Genomic DNA, 13,147 nt, shown 5'->3' with positions numbered 1-13,147 from the left:
GGGAGGGGGGGGAGAAGGAGAGGGGGAGGCGGGGTGGGGGGAAGGGGAAGAGGGAGGGAGGGAGGGGAGAAGGTGAGGGGAAGGGAATGGGGAGGGGGGAAGGTGGGGGGGAAGGGGAAGAGGGAGGGAAGGAGGGGGAAGGGAGGGGAGAAGGTGAGGGGAGAGGGAAAGAGGGTAGGAGGGAGGAGAGGGAAGAGGGAAGGAGGAGGGAGGAAGGGAGGAGGGTGATTTTCTCGCTGTAATTGATGCCGAGACGAGAAATGTTGTGACATCCGCGTGTTAAGCGCGAACCTCTTTACTTCAGGATTTAGTTGGATTTCTCTCTCTCTCTCTCTCTCTCTCTCTCTCTCTCTCTCTCTCTCTCTCTCTCTCTCTCTCTCTCTCTCTCTCTCTCTTTTCATTCTCTCTCTCTCTCTCTCGTCTTTGTAATTCAACTGGATATTATATATTTTCATTTTTTTAACCACCACGACCATCCTTAGTTCCACACGTCCCTCGTACTCAAATCGGCCTACACTGATCTCCTGCAGCTCTAACCTTCCTTCCTTATTTCTCCCCTTCGCCAGGAGCAAAAACGGAAGCTCTTCCACACGCCGCTCTATGACTCCGAGGTGGCGCTCAAGAAGCTCTACATCCAGACCGTGCGCCGCCTGCCTGCCTTCGCGTGCCACCTGCATCAGGTGAAGGAGCTCCTGCGGGGGAAGACCAAAAAGAAGGTGGGTGTTTGGATGTGGTCTTGTGTTCTCTTCTTTTCCTTGTTCGCTTTTTTTGTTCTTTGGTCTTTTTTTCTGGGTTTTTATCTTTTTTTTTCTTTATTTCTTTTTCTTTTCTTTTTTTTTGTTTTGTTTTGTTTTTCTTATATTTTTTTTATTTTTTTATCTTTTTTTTCTTTGTTCTTGTTTTTTTCAGTTTTTCTTTTCTTATTCTTTTCTTTCTTATTCTTTTCCCCTCTTTTCTTTTATTTTATTTTATTTTCTTCTTTTTCTTTTTCTCTTTTTTTCTTTGTTCTTGTTTTTTTCAGTTTTTCTTTTCTTATTCTTTTTTTTTTCTTATTCTTTTCACTTATTCATTTATTTTATTTTATCTTATTTTCCTCTTTTTCTTCGTCTTCTCCACTCCTCCCTTATTTTTTTATTTTTTGTATTTGTTATTATTTTCCTATTTTCATGTATTTTATTTTATTTTATTCTTCTTTTTCTTCTTCTTCCTCTTTGTCTTCTCCGTCTTCTTCTCTTTAGCTTCTCGTCCTCATTTTGCTTTAGAGGAAAACTTGTTTAGCTGCAGTTATTTTGCTCTGATTTTTTATGTACTTTTGCTTTTTTTTTTTTTTTTTTTTCTTTCTTTCTTTTTCTTTTTTCTTTCTTTCTTTCTTTCATGATACGAGGATCTTAGTGTTCACCAACGACCCTCATCGTCGTTGTGAAATATCGTCAATAAAGAATGAGTTTTGACTTTTGTGTTAGAGATTTATATTCTCTTTTTGTCTTTCTCTCTTTCTCTCTTTCTTTCTTTCTTTCTTTCTTTCTTTCTTTCTTTCTCTATCTCTCATTCTTTGTCTCTCTTTCTCCCTGTCTGTCTCTCTCTCTTTCTCTTTGTCTCTCTCTCTCTGTCTCTCTTTGTCTCTCTTTGTCTCTCTCTCTCTCTCTCTTTGTCTCTCTCTCTCTCTGTCTGTCTCTGTCTCTCTCTGTCTCTCTCTTTCTCTCTCATTCTCTCTCTCTCTCTCTCTCTCTCTCTCTCTCTCTCTCTCTCTCTCTCTCTCTCTCTCTCTCTCTCTCTCTCTCTCTCTCTCTCTCTCTCTCTCTCTCTCTCTCTCTCTTCTCTCTCTCTCTCTCTCTCTCTCTCTCTCTCTCCTCTCTCTCTCTCTCTCTCTCTCTCTCTCTCTCTCTCTCTCTCTCTCTCTCTCTCTCATTCTCTCTCTCTCCCTCTCTCTCTCTCTCTCTCTCTCTCTCTCTCTCTCTCTCTCCTCTCTCTCTCTCTCTCTCTCTCTCTCTCTCTCTCTCTCTCTCTCTCTCTCTATTTGTCTCTCCTATGATATAAAAAATTGACTTGTGTGCAACATATTTTTATTGTCTCTCTCTCTCTCTCTTTCTCCCATTATATGAACTGTATGGACACCACCCTATGCCCACCAATGTAACCAGGCCCTTGGGTATCCTGCACAGGCATCCCGTCTGCTGGGCATCGGTGCCAACACGATCGTCCTCCTCGACACCAAGACCAAGATTCTCGCCAAAGCACAGCACACGCAGGATCTGATCCAGGTCAGTGGGAATTCCTTCGTTTTTTTTAAGTATTTGAGTTGTTTTTGTTTTTTGTTTTTCGTTTTATATATATATATTGATTTTTTTTTATTTATTCTATTTTTTTTTTTTTTTTTTGTAAAGTTTCCTTCGTGTTTGTTTTTTATTGATAATCATGCCTAAGCACGGCACACGCAGGATCTGGTCCAGGTAAAGAACCAATGTTATTTTGTTTTTGCTTTTTTGTTTTTCGTTTAGCGTTTAGCGTTTATTGTTGCCTTTTTTCTTTCTCGCCAGGCAAGGGGGAATTACTTCGTTTCTTTTTTTTGAGCGTTTTCTTCGTTTTTTATTAACGATTTGTATTATTGTCGTTGTTGTTGTTGTTGTTATTGTTGTTGTTGTTTTCTCAGCAAAGCACAGCACAGAATCTAATCCAGGTAAGAAGGCCAGGCGTTTTTTTTTTTTTTCTTGTTTTTTTTTGGCGTTTCTTATTGATCGTTTTCTCTCTCACTACCTTCCTCCTATTTTTTCCCCCCTCTCCTCCCTTTCCTTCTTCCTCCCTCTCCTTCAACCTCTCTCCCTTTCCTTCTCCCACCCTCCTTCCCTCTCCTTCTCTCTCTCTCTCTCCCTCCCTCCCTCCCTCCCTCCCTCCCTCCCTCCCTCCCTCCCTCCCCCACCCTCATCCCTCCCTCATCCCTCCCCTACCCCCACCCCTCCTTCCCTCTATCCATCTCCCTACCTCACTCCCTCCCTCCCTCCCTCCCTCCCTCCATCTCCCTCCCTCCCTTTATCCATCTCCCTCCATCCCTCCCTCCCTCCCGCCCTCCCTCCCTCCTTCCCTCCCTCTATCCATCTCCCTCTCTCCCTCCCTCCATCTCCCTCCCTCCCTTTATCCATCTCCCTCCATCCCTCCCTCCCTCCCGCCCTCCCTCCCTCCTTCCTTCCCTCCCTCTATCCATCTCCCTCCCTCCCTCCCTCCCTCCTTCCCTCCCACTCCACTTCTCAAAAAAAAAAAAAAAATCCAATCGCCATCACTATTCATAACACAGCGTCCTCCTTTTGCCCAGTTCTAGAAAAAAAATAATAATAATAAATAAGAATAGATAAAAAGATAGATAAAAAAAAAAGGTCTCCCACACGAACCAAGCACGTAATGTCTCTCTCGTTAAGCGTAGTAAAAATATCCGTAGCAGATGGCTCTCTGGCGCCAGCTGATGGTCCCGGGCTGGCGTCACAACAGCGTCTGCCTCGGCGCCTCTTCGGGGTTGACTGGTGGGGGGGTGGGGGATGGGGGGATGGGGGGGGTCGTGGGTGCTCCTTTCCCCCCTCTTCTACCCTCCATTCCCTCTCCTTTCCCTTTCTTTTCTTATTTGTTTTACTTTTGTTTTACTCTCTCTCTTCATTTCTTTTCTTCTCCCGCCCCCCCCCCCCCCACTCTCTTTCTCTGTCCCGTTTTCACTCTTTCGTAACCCCCTCCTTCTCCCCCCACCTCCCTTTTCGTGTGGGAAGGATGAGTCAGCTTCTTTTTTTTTGGGGGGGGGGGGGAGGGGGTCTTGGGTGTCCTTTTCCTTGTGTAAGTTAGGGACTTGTGTGCCCGGGTGTAGGTTCTCCTTTAATAAGTTAGGAACTTGTATCGCCTTTCCCTTGTATAAGTTAGGGACCAAGTTATCCCTAAGTAGGCCATATAGGAATCTAACTTTGTGTTGGAACTTGTCCTTTTCCTTTAATAAGTTAGGAACTTGTATCCCCTTTTCCTTGTTTAAGTTAGGGACCAAATTATCCCTAAGTAGGCCCTATATGAATCTAACTTTGTGTTGGAACTTAGCTGTCCCCTCTTCCTCACGTAACTCATATATGGACCCGCAACTTGGGACCCCGGACGCTTCCCCTTACGTAACTCAAACGCGCATTTTCCTGAAGACGAAAGGAAGGGATTTACGCACGCGAAAGCTCAGAGATAAAAAGACCCTTTTAATACGTCGAAAATGGCGCGAATCACACTCGCAAAAGAGCCCCTTGGAAGGAAAAATTTGGAAAGATGATGGAGTGTTTCGCGGTTCGGGGCTGTAACTGAGACGCTGCGGCATAAAGGCTCTCGTTAAGCGTCTCTCCAGCGGGAGGGGAGGGGGAGGGGGAGGGGAAGGGGAAGGGGAAGGGGAAGGGGGAGCAGATTGGCGATGGAGAAAGAGAGGGGGAGAGCGGAGGAGGAGGAGAGTAACGAGGTAGCCATAGCTCGTTCTGGCGCAGACGGAGTGGGAGAGAGAAGCCGCTGGTTTTGGTGGAGAAGGAGAGGGAGAGGGCGAGAGGGAGAGAGGGAGAAAAGGTGAGTGGGAGAAGGAAAGGGAGAGAGGGTGAAGGGAGGAGAGGGAGGTAGGGAATTTTCTTGTTTTTCTTTTATACGTTTTTTTTTCTGTCTGGATGTCTGGATGTGTCTTTCTTTCTCTGTCTCTGCCTGGCTCTTTTTTTCTTTCTCTCTCTCTTTCCTCCCTTCTCTTTCCCATTCTCTCTCTCTCTCTCTCTCTCTCTCTCTTCTCGTTCTCTCTATCTATCTATCTATCTATCTATCTATCAATCTCTCTCTTTTCCCCTCTCTCTCTCTCTCTCTCTCTCTCTCTCTCTCTCTCTCTCTCTCTCTCTCTCTCTCTCTCTCTCTCTCTCTCTCTCTCTCTCTCTCTCTCTCTCTCTCTCTTTCTCTCTCTCTCTCTCTCTCTCTCTCTCTCTCTCTCTCCCCCTCTCTCCCTCTCTCCCTCTACCTCTCCCTCTCCCTCCTTCTCCCTCTCCCCCTCTCTCTTTCTCTTTTCTCTTTCTCTTTTTGTTTCTCTTTTCCATCTCCCTCTATCTATCTCTCTCGCCAACCACGGTCTCGAGACCATCGACGTAAAAACCTAGACCATATTCCCCCTAAGGTTTCGTCTCGTCAAGGGAAATTCTGCCGGGTTTGTAAACCACTTTCTTCCTCCTCAACCTCTCCCATTCAGCGCTGAGGGGGGGAAGGAGGAGGACGAGGAGGAAGAAGAGAAAGGAGAAGAAGAAGAAGGAGGAGTCAGAAGGAGGGAGGGAGAGAAGAAGGGGGAAGGGACTTGCGGGCATGTATGAGGGGGACGAACTAGGAGGTGAGGAGGAGGGAGAAGAAGAAGAAAGAGCGAGGATGAAGGAGGGAGGGAGGGAGGGAAGAAGGAAGAAGGGGCTGGTGGTCGTGCATGAGGAGGGGGAGGGGGAAGAGGAAGAGGAGGAGGAGTTGTACAGCAGTAGGACATGTGTGAGGTTGCGTTGCGTTGTATTGATCCCGAGAAGGAGTGATCCCCTCACGCTGAGGGCCGCTGCCTCATTAACACCGCCGTTAAACTGTCCCCTACCTTCATGTTCCTCCCCTCTTGGCACTGTACGGCCGCCCTCCGCGCCGCCCTGCCCGCCGGCCTGACCTGGGCGTCCGGCCTCTCGCCTCGCGCTCGCTCTCTCGATTTCGATCTGTCTCTCTCTTTCTCTCTCTTGATGTCGGTCTGTTTCTCTTTCTCTGTCTCTCGATTTTGATCTCTCTCTCTCTCTTTCTCTTTCTCTCGATTTTGATCTCTCTCTCTCTCTCTCTCTCTCTCTCTCTCTCTCTCTCTCTCTCTCTCTCTCTCTCTCTCCCTCCCTCCCTCCCTCCCTCCCTCCCTCCCTCCCTCTCTCCCTCTCTCCCTCCCTCCCTCCCTCCCTCCCTCCCTCCCTCCCTCCCTCCCTCCCTCCCTCCCTCCCTCCCTCCCTCCCTCGCGCTCAATCATTCCCCTACACCCTCCTTCACCCTCCCTCCCTCCCTTCCTTCCTCCCATCCACCACACACTCTCCTCTCCACCTGTTACACCTCCTGTATATTCATTACCACGTCAACCCCTACAACAGGATAACCCCATTAGTATGAAACTCTTGGAAACGAAAGCGTGTATATTGTCATTTACGTTGGCGCGTGGCGGCACCGGAGCACAGTACTCTAATGCAGTTGTACAGTCATATGGTACAGTACTCTGTTGTCTTGGTCAGAAGTTCTATGATTTCCATGATATTAGACTTCCGTGCGGTCAGCAGAGAAGTGGGGAGAGAGAGAAAGAGTAGATAGAGAGAGAGAAAGAAAGAAAGAAAGAAAGAAAGAAAGAAAGAAAGAAAGAAAGAGTAGAGAGAGAGAAGAGAGAGAAGAGGGAAGTATAGAGAGAAGAGGGAGAGAGAAAGAGAGAGAGAGAGAGAGAGAGAGAGAGAGAGAGAGAGAGAGAGAGAGAGAGAGAGAGAGAGAGAGGAGAGAGAGAGAGAGACAGAGACAGAGACAGAGAGTAGAGAGAGAAAATGAGAGTGAGTGGGTTGAGGAGAGAGAGAAAGAGAAATAGAAAATGAGAGAATACTTTTCAACACCGGTAGAACTACACTCCCAAAGAACTTGACGTAACTTGCCCGTCCCAATTTCACCCTCCCGTATTTAAGTCTTCCCGTTAACCCCCATTTCATATAACGCCTCTTCGTTATTTCGGTCTACTTCGTTATAGCGACCCCCTCCGTTAACGACTCGCACACTGGGGGTTTCAGTAATGGAATTCAGAGACAGGAGTCACCGCAGGAGCGAGGGGCAGTAGCGAACAGCAGTCGGGCTTAGTCATTGGAAGAAAAAAAAAATGTTTATTTTAATATGTATGTAGTGATTTTCCGCAGCTCTGTTATCCGGCCAGAGAGATTTTTTTTTTTTTTTAATCATATCGAGAGAACTACGGTGTTGCTTCTTTGGTACTACCTCTTCCTCCTCCTCCTTCTTATCTTCCTACTCTTCCTCCTCCCTCTCCTTCTTCTCTTCCTCCTCCTCCTCCTCCTCCCTCTCCTTCTTCTCTTCCTCCTCCTCTTTCTTATCTTCCTACTCCTCCTCCTCCCTCTCCTTCTTCTCTTCCTCCTCCTCCTCCTCCTCCTCCTCCCTCTCCTTCTTCTTCTCTTCCTCCTCCTCCTCCTTATCTTCCTCCTCCTCCTCCTCCCTCTCCTTCTTCTTCTCTTCCTCCTCCTCCTCCTTCTCTTCCTCCTCCTCCTCCCTCTCCTTCTTCTTCTCTTCCTCCTCCTCCTCCTTCTCTTCTTCCTCCTCCTCCTCCTCCTCCTCCTCCTCCTCTTCCTCCTCCTCCTCTTAGACACGCCTTATACCTTTTTGTATACCCGACCTCCCAGGACCTCGCAAACTCCGTGCAACACTCAGCAAGATTCCGTGCAACCGGGCGAGAGAGCATGCGTTCGGTCTGCCATCTCTCGCGTGGCAACTCTTATCGCCTCGAAGCTCTTGACTTTCAACTTAAATACGAGCAAAATGGAGTAAAATAACAGTGACGAGCAGGAATAGAGACAAAGACCCTTGGATAAGAGTCTCCCCTCTTTGCGCCCTTGGGGAAAAAACCGCGGCCCACGGACTCTGTTGACGCTTTCTCTCTTGCGCAATAGTTTGGAAAAAAAAGGAAGAAACAGATGTGGTTGTTACCTCATGGTTGTCCGCCATTTTTTTTTCTTTTTTTCTTTTTTTTCGAGTAATCAGCTCTCTGATTTCGTTTTCATGGAGTTGTGTTTGGTTTCTCTCCGTCAAGAAAGTAGCTGAGTATTTTTTTCTGCCTTTCTTTTATATTTCGTTCTTTCTTTTCTCTCTCTCTTTTTTTTTCTTTCTGTTTTCCTTTTTTTTCTCGAAGGTAAATATTCACCTGAGTGGTTGATGGTAGTTGGTCGGACGGCAGTTTGTGTGACATCTTTGTAGTTTAGGTTATTACTGTCATCAACCTGTCAATCATCAGTCATTAGCTACCTGTCAACCATAATCATCACCTTCCTGTTAGTCATCACTATCTGTCAACCCCAGTCATCACCTACCTGTCAGTCATCAGTCATCACCAACCTGTTTATGACATCATCAACTCGATAACATGGGGTGAGAAGAGGTAAACATCCTTATAATTATTCATAACATTCTTCAAAGGTTCAGAAGAAAAAAAGATCTACTCGTAAATAGATGTTGTGGAATAAGTTAGAATAGAATAAAAGGATAAACAAACAATATTGAGGAAGTGAATGAACTCTGGGCTAGGTCATTCAAAGCGGCGAGATGGAGGCAGATGGCATGAAATTCTTCGTTGTGGGAAGAATTCCAGGGGCGTCATTTCATTTATTTATTTATTTATTTATTTTCGTTATTAATCAAGAGACTAAGAAGGAAAAAATCATCTATTGATCCTTAAGGGGGGGAGGATAAAAAAAATCGTTGGGTGATTAACTGAAATGTCATAAACTCGTGAGACTTTTTTGGGGGGTTTGAACTGTGATGACCAGCACGAAATCTCTTCCTGGTTGAATTTAAAATATAGAAAAATATGGAAAACAAGGCTTCGAAACGATCCGACTTATTGCCTCGAACGGCCGAGGTCTTGAGCGCGCATCCCGGCCGGGGTCGTAACGGGACCGGGGTGCGAATAGGAGACGCTATTCGCACCTCGTTATTCTTTGGGATGGGGGTGGGGGGTGGGGGGTGGGGGGGTGGGGTTAGGGGGTTCTGGGCTGTGTTGTGGTTGGTTATTGTATTTGGGAGGAGTGTTGGTTGGTAGGTAAGTCGGTAAGTCGGTTGGTTGGTTAGAAGGACGGTTGGTAGGTAGGTAGATGGAATGGCATCGGCGGGAATTTTATATATATATAATTTTTCTTTCTTTCTTTTTCTTTTTTTCTTTCTTTTACACGTAAATACAATAGGATTCTTTGATTTATTTTATCTTATGGTCGAGATGTGAAATATCTTTTGATGTGGTTCTAAAATTAGCATACGCGGATTAGTAATTATGGGATGACAATTAAAATCAAAATTGCTGGTTCAACCTGGTTATTTTACAAACTATTAATTTATGTAACTTTCATCTGATACTGCAAGATCTTATGCACTAAAATAACGTGTGAACTAATGATATTGATATGTAAAAACTTTCTCCTTTTGTAGTATATATACGAACGTCGTTTTAGTGATATGCAAGTTGAAGGCAGTGTAAGATGTTCCAGATATTGTAAAAAAAAAAAAAAAAAATAGTAGTAGTAATGAATTAATAAAGAATAAATAACCGGATTAAATGCGATGGAATCACTAGTTCCGGTTTGTTTACCATCCTTTTTTTTCAAGAGAAATCAACAGAAATTTTGTAAAAAAAAAAATCAGATGAAATCGCCATTCCCGACAGCAGAGCCACGTGCCCTGATATCGAGTAGGCTTAAAACACTACAAGACAAGATTCGAACCCGGTGTGAGGAGCTTCAACTGACCCTAAACTGAACCTTTTTCCTTCGACCCGCCTTCAGCGTCCGCCACCTGTAGCATATGTGTATATAACCTTTCCATCGCAATTGAACCTCTCTTTTTATACCGGCTGACGTTCCTCCGTTCCTCCCGCAGTGGCGCACGGGCGGCGGGCGTTCCCATGACCGCCTGGTGCTGGAGTTCCGCGGAACGAAATGGACCTTCAGCGTCGGTTCCAGCACGAGTCTCACCGACTTGGGCCGCGCGCTCTGGGCCATCTTGCAGAGTGAGGACCCGCTGCAGATCACGGGGCCACAGCAGGGCCACGCCGTCACGCACAGAGGAGGTGAGTTCGCGTTTGTTTGTTTTTGTTTTCATGTTGGTAGGAAACTTTTTTTTTCTCTTTTCTTTTCTGTGGCCAGGTGCATAGGATGGTTGAGTTCCTTAGCCATTAGGCCAGAGGGGTAGTTTTTTCTTATTATGGAAGTACTTTAGCCACAAGGCATGGGGGAGGAAAGTTCTTTGGCCAGACTGCATAGGAGAAATCAGTGCCTTGGCCACAGCGCACACGAGAGAGAGAGGGAATCTCCGTGGCCTCACAGCGCGCGGGAGGGAGGCCGCGGCGCACCAAAGGGAAGAGCGGCGGGCGAGCGCAGAGGCCGGAGGCGCTCCCATCCGCGGACGTAGCCTGATCCGGAGTCTCAGCTTACGCGCCTCATTAAATAAACTCTCCTGTAAATGTTGAAGAACTCCGTAAGGCAATCCATCCCCGCCGTTCCGCGCTCCTCGCTCGCACTCGCCCTCGCACTCGCGCCGGATGCTCTTGATGTTCCCGAATACAGTCTCCTTTTCCCTTCCCTCGCGTGTAGGTGAGCTCGTGCGCCGTGGAGCTTGCCTGGGGATGCTCTACTCCGCCGAGCTGGAGCGCCTACAGAAGCTCCTCCATTTCCCCGAGGAGGTGGCGCTACAGCTGACGGAGGTCGAGTACGAGCTGTACTACCGCGTGCCGCCCATCGCCTACGTGCGGCATGTCACCAGCGACCTCCGACCTCGCCCTCATGCGGACAACCTGCCGGCGACGCCCTCCGTGGCCCACCTCACCAAGAGGTTCCAGGAGGTTAGTACAGTCTGCCCTCAACGAGCCTCGCTCTCCCTTGTTGACAGATGTAGGGGCTATTCATTTATTTATTTGTTTGTTTGATTGTTTCTGCATACAGGTGTTTCTTCTTATAGCTATTGCTTTATACATCAGATCCTTTGTGTGTATGTTTGTATATATATATATATATATATATATATATACATATATATATATATATTTATATTTATATCTGTCTCTCTTTATATGCATATATATACTTATTTCTTTAAATGCCTATTCCCATATATGCCGATCTTCATATAATTTCTTTGTGCATTTCTCTATACATATGTTTCTTTCCACACTTCTTTGTAAACCTTCTTTATCTACATTTGTGTTCTTGAATTCACTCTGTTGTGCCTTTGCAAATTCTTTCACTACTAACTAGGATTCACCTCATTAGTATGTATCACTAATTAATTTTCATTATTAATCTCGCCAACAGCTCACTATTCACAATTTGAAATATATTATTTTATAAACGAAAAAAAAATAAAGTCTATTTCTGTCTATTTAGATTTTTGCTTGATGTAGGGTTTAAAGAGCATCATATTTAATCGTACAAATGCACGAAATTGTTCAAAAGCACCTTTTACTGTACAATTATAGAGTGTGCAACTTCATTATCATCGATAAATTTTGTTATTTTGTTATTGTTTGCATTTATTTTATGCTTGATATAAATCGATTCCATTGTTATTAAAAAGAAAGAAAAAAATGGCGTCGTGAAACTTTTTTTCACCCGAATATGTAAGTTTTTTTGTTTTTTTTTCGTTATTCGTATGTTTCATAAGATCACAAACGTTATTTTGTATTTGTTTATTTGTTTGTTTTGGGGCTATTCCCGGAATACCGTCCTTGCAATAGTTACGCCAAAAAAAGTGTGTGTATGTGTGTTTGTGTGTGTGTATTATTTTTTTTTTTTATTATAATTATTATTATTATTATTATTATTATTATTATTATTATTTTGTTTTGTGCGCGAATCCTATGAAACAGAAACACAGAAGCGTTTTTTTTTTTTTTAGATGTTTGTTCACTAACTAGAAAAGATCAGTTAGATATACCCTTTGATATAAAGATAAAAATGAGATAGTTAGAGTGACGCAATTTAAACTGTTTATAATAATAGATGACACAATGTAAAATATTATCAGTAATAGGTCACTCAACAAGAAAAACTACTTATAATAACATATCATGCGGTAAAAGATATAAATAATTGTATTATAGTAGAAGACCCAGTTTCAGTAGACAGATAGATAGATAGATAAATAAATAGATTGATTTTGATATACATATGTATAATATATAACTATGTAACAGAGGCTTCATTAAAATAAAGAGTCGTATTATCAGAAGACATGATTAAAGAAGAATAAACAAAGATAAATAAATGGCAGCGAAGGCCTTAATGGCGGCCATCTTTTCCCGCCAAAAGGAACGCTCGGAAATCTCAACAATCCGCGGCGCGTCAAGTAAACACGAGCTTATCCTTACGTCATTTCTTTTTTTACTTTTTACTTTTTTTTTATCTTTTTTTTTTTAAGAATGAAATCGCTTCCCATATCCCAGACGAGTTTTTTAAATCTTGTTGAAGTGCGCGAGGAGGTGCATCTTGTGACGTCACGGATGTCGAGGAGATGCCGCCATTTGATTAACTTTCGACCTTTTTTTTTTTTGTTTTTTTTTTTTTGTTTTATTTCGTTTTTTCTCATTCTCTTTCTTTCTTTTTTTTTTTTTTTTTTTATCTTTTTTGCTTTTCTTACTTTTCTTCTTCTCTTCGTTGTTCTTTTTTAATGAGCTTTCATTGTTGTTGTTTTTTTATTTTCACCTTATTCGTCATTTCATTATTTTCTTAATTCCGTCTATCTCTCCTTCCTTCCTCATGGCCGTTCTTCCTTCCACTCCATACTTCCTGCCTTTCTTCCCCCCTTTCCTCCCTTCGGCTTGTCCTCGTCGTCTTCCTCCTTCCCTCCCTCCCTCCCTCCTTCCTTTATTCCTTCCCTCCTTCCCTCCCTCCCTCCCCCTCCTCCTCCGCCTCCCTCCCTCCCTCCCTCCCTCCCTCCCTCCCTCCCTCCCTCCCTCCCCCTCCTCCTCCTCCTTTCCCCTCCCTCCTCACGCCTCGTCTCCCGCAGGTGTCCTCCTGGATAACCCACGTGATCGTGTCCCAGCCCACCCACGAGGACAGGAAGGCCGTGCTGTCCTGCATCCTGCGCGTGGCCCTCGCCTGCTGGAACATGGCCAACTTCAACGGGGCCATGGAGATCCTCACGGGCCTCAAGTAAGGACGCGGGCCATGGCGCTGCCTTTGTGCATGGACACCCATTCGCATACGGACACGGACACGGACATGTACACGTACACGGACACGGACACATACACACACGCACGTACACGCACACGTACACACACACGCAAACGCACACGCACGTATAAACACGCACATACACGCACACACGCACACGCACACAATGCTTGCATATTATAAAATACATGTTTATGCAAAAA

The 13,147-nt window shown here is 44.9% G+C and overlaps 1 protein-coding gene across 4 annotated transcripts in view; it reads left to right on the top strand.

The window, feature by feature from the left end:
* Positions 1 to 551: 551 nt before the first annotated feature.
* Positions 552 to 13,147, top strand: part of LOC125032093 (1-phosphatidylinositol 4,5-bisphosphate phosphodiesterase epsilon-1-like) — a 32,298-nt gene continuing 19,702 nt past the window's right edge. For 3 of the 4 annotated variants that reach the window (XM_047623082.1, XM_047623080.1, XM_047623081.1), the window contains exons 1-3: positions 9,714 to 9,841; positions 10,365 to 10,612; positions 12,775 to 12,920. In XM_047623082.1, the coding sequence (XP_047479038.1) occupies positions 10,397 to 10,612; positions 12,775 to 12,920 (362 nt within the window). In that variant the 5' untranslated portion in view covers positions 9,714 to 9,841; positions 10,365 to 10,396. Of the gene's footprint in view, positions 717 to 2,141; positions 2,262 to 9,651; positions 9,842 to 10,364; positions 10,613 to 12,774; positions 12,921 to 13,147 lie in introns of those variants that run through there. The other variant, XM_047623083.1, reaches the window with a different exon arrangement.

This window comes from Penaeus chinensis, chromosome 14 (genome assembly GCF_019202785.1).
Source record: "Penaeus chinensis breed Huanghai No. 1 chromosome 14, ASM1920278v2, whole genome shotgun sequence".
Lineage (NCBI taxonomy): Eukaryota > Metazoa > Arthropoda > Malacostraca > Decapoda > Penaeidae > Penaeus > Penaeus chinensis.
The sequence above is the reverse complement of the archived record's forward strand: the minus strand, read 5'-3'. Positions and strand labels throughout refer to the sequence as shown.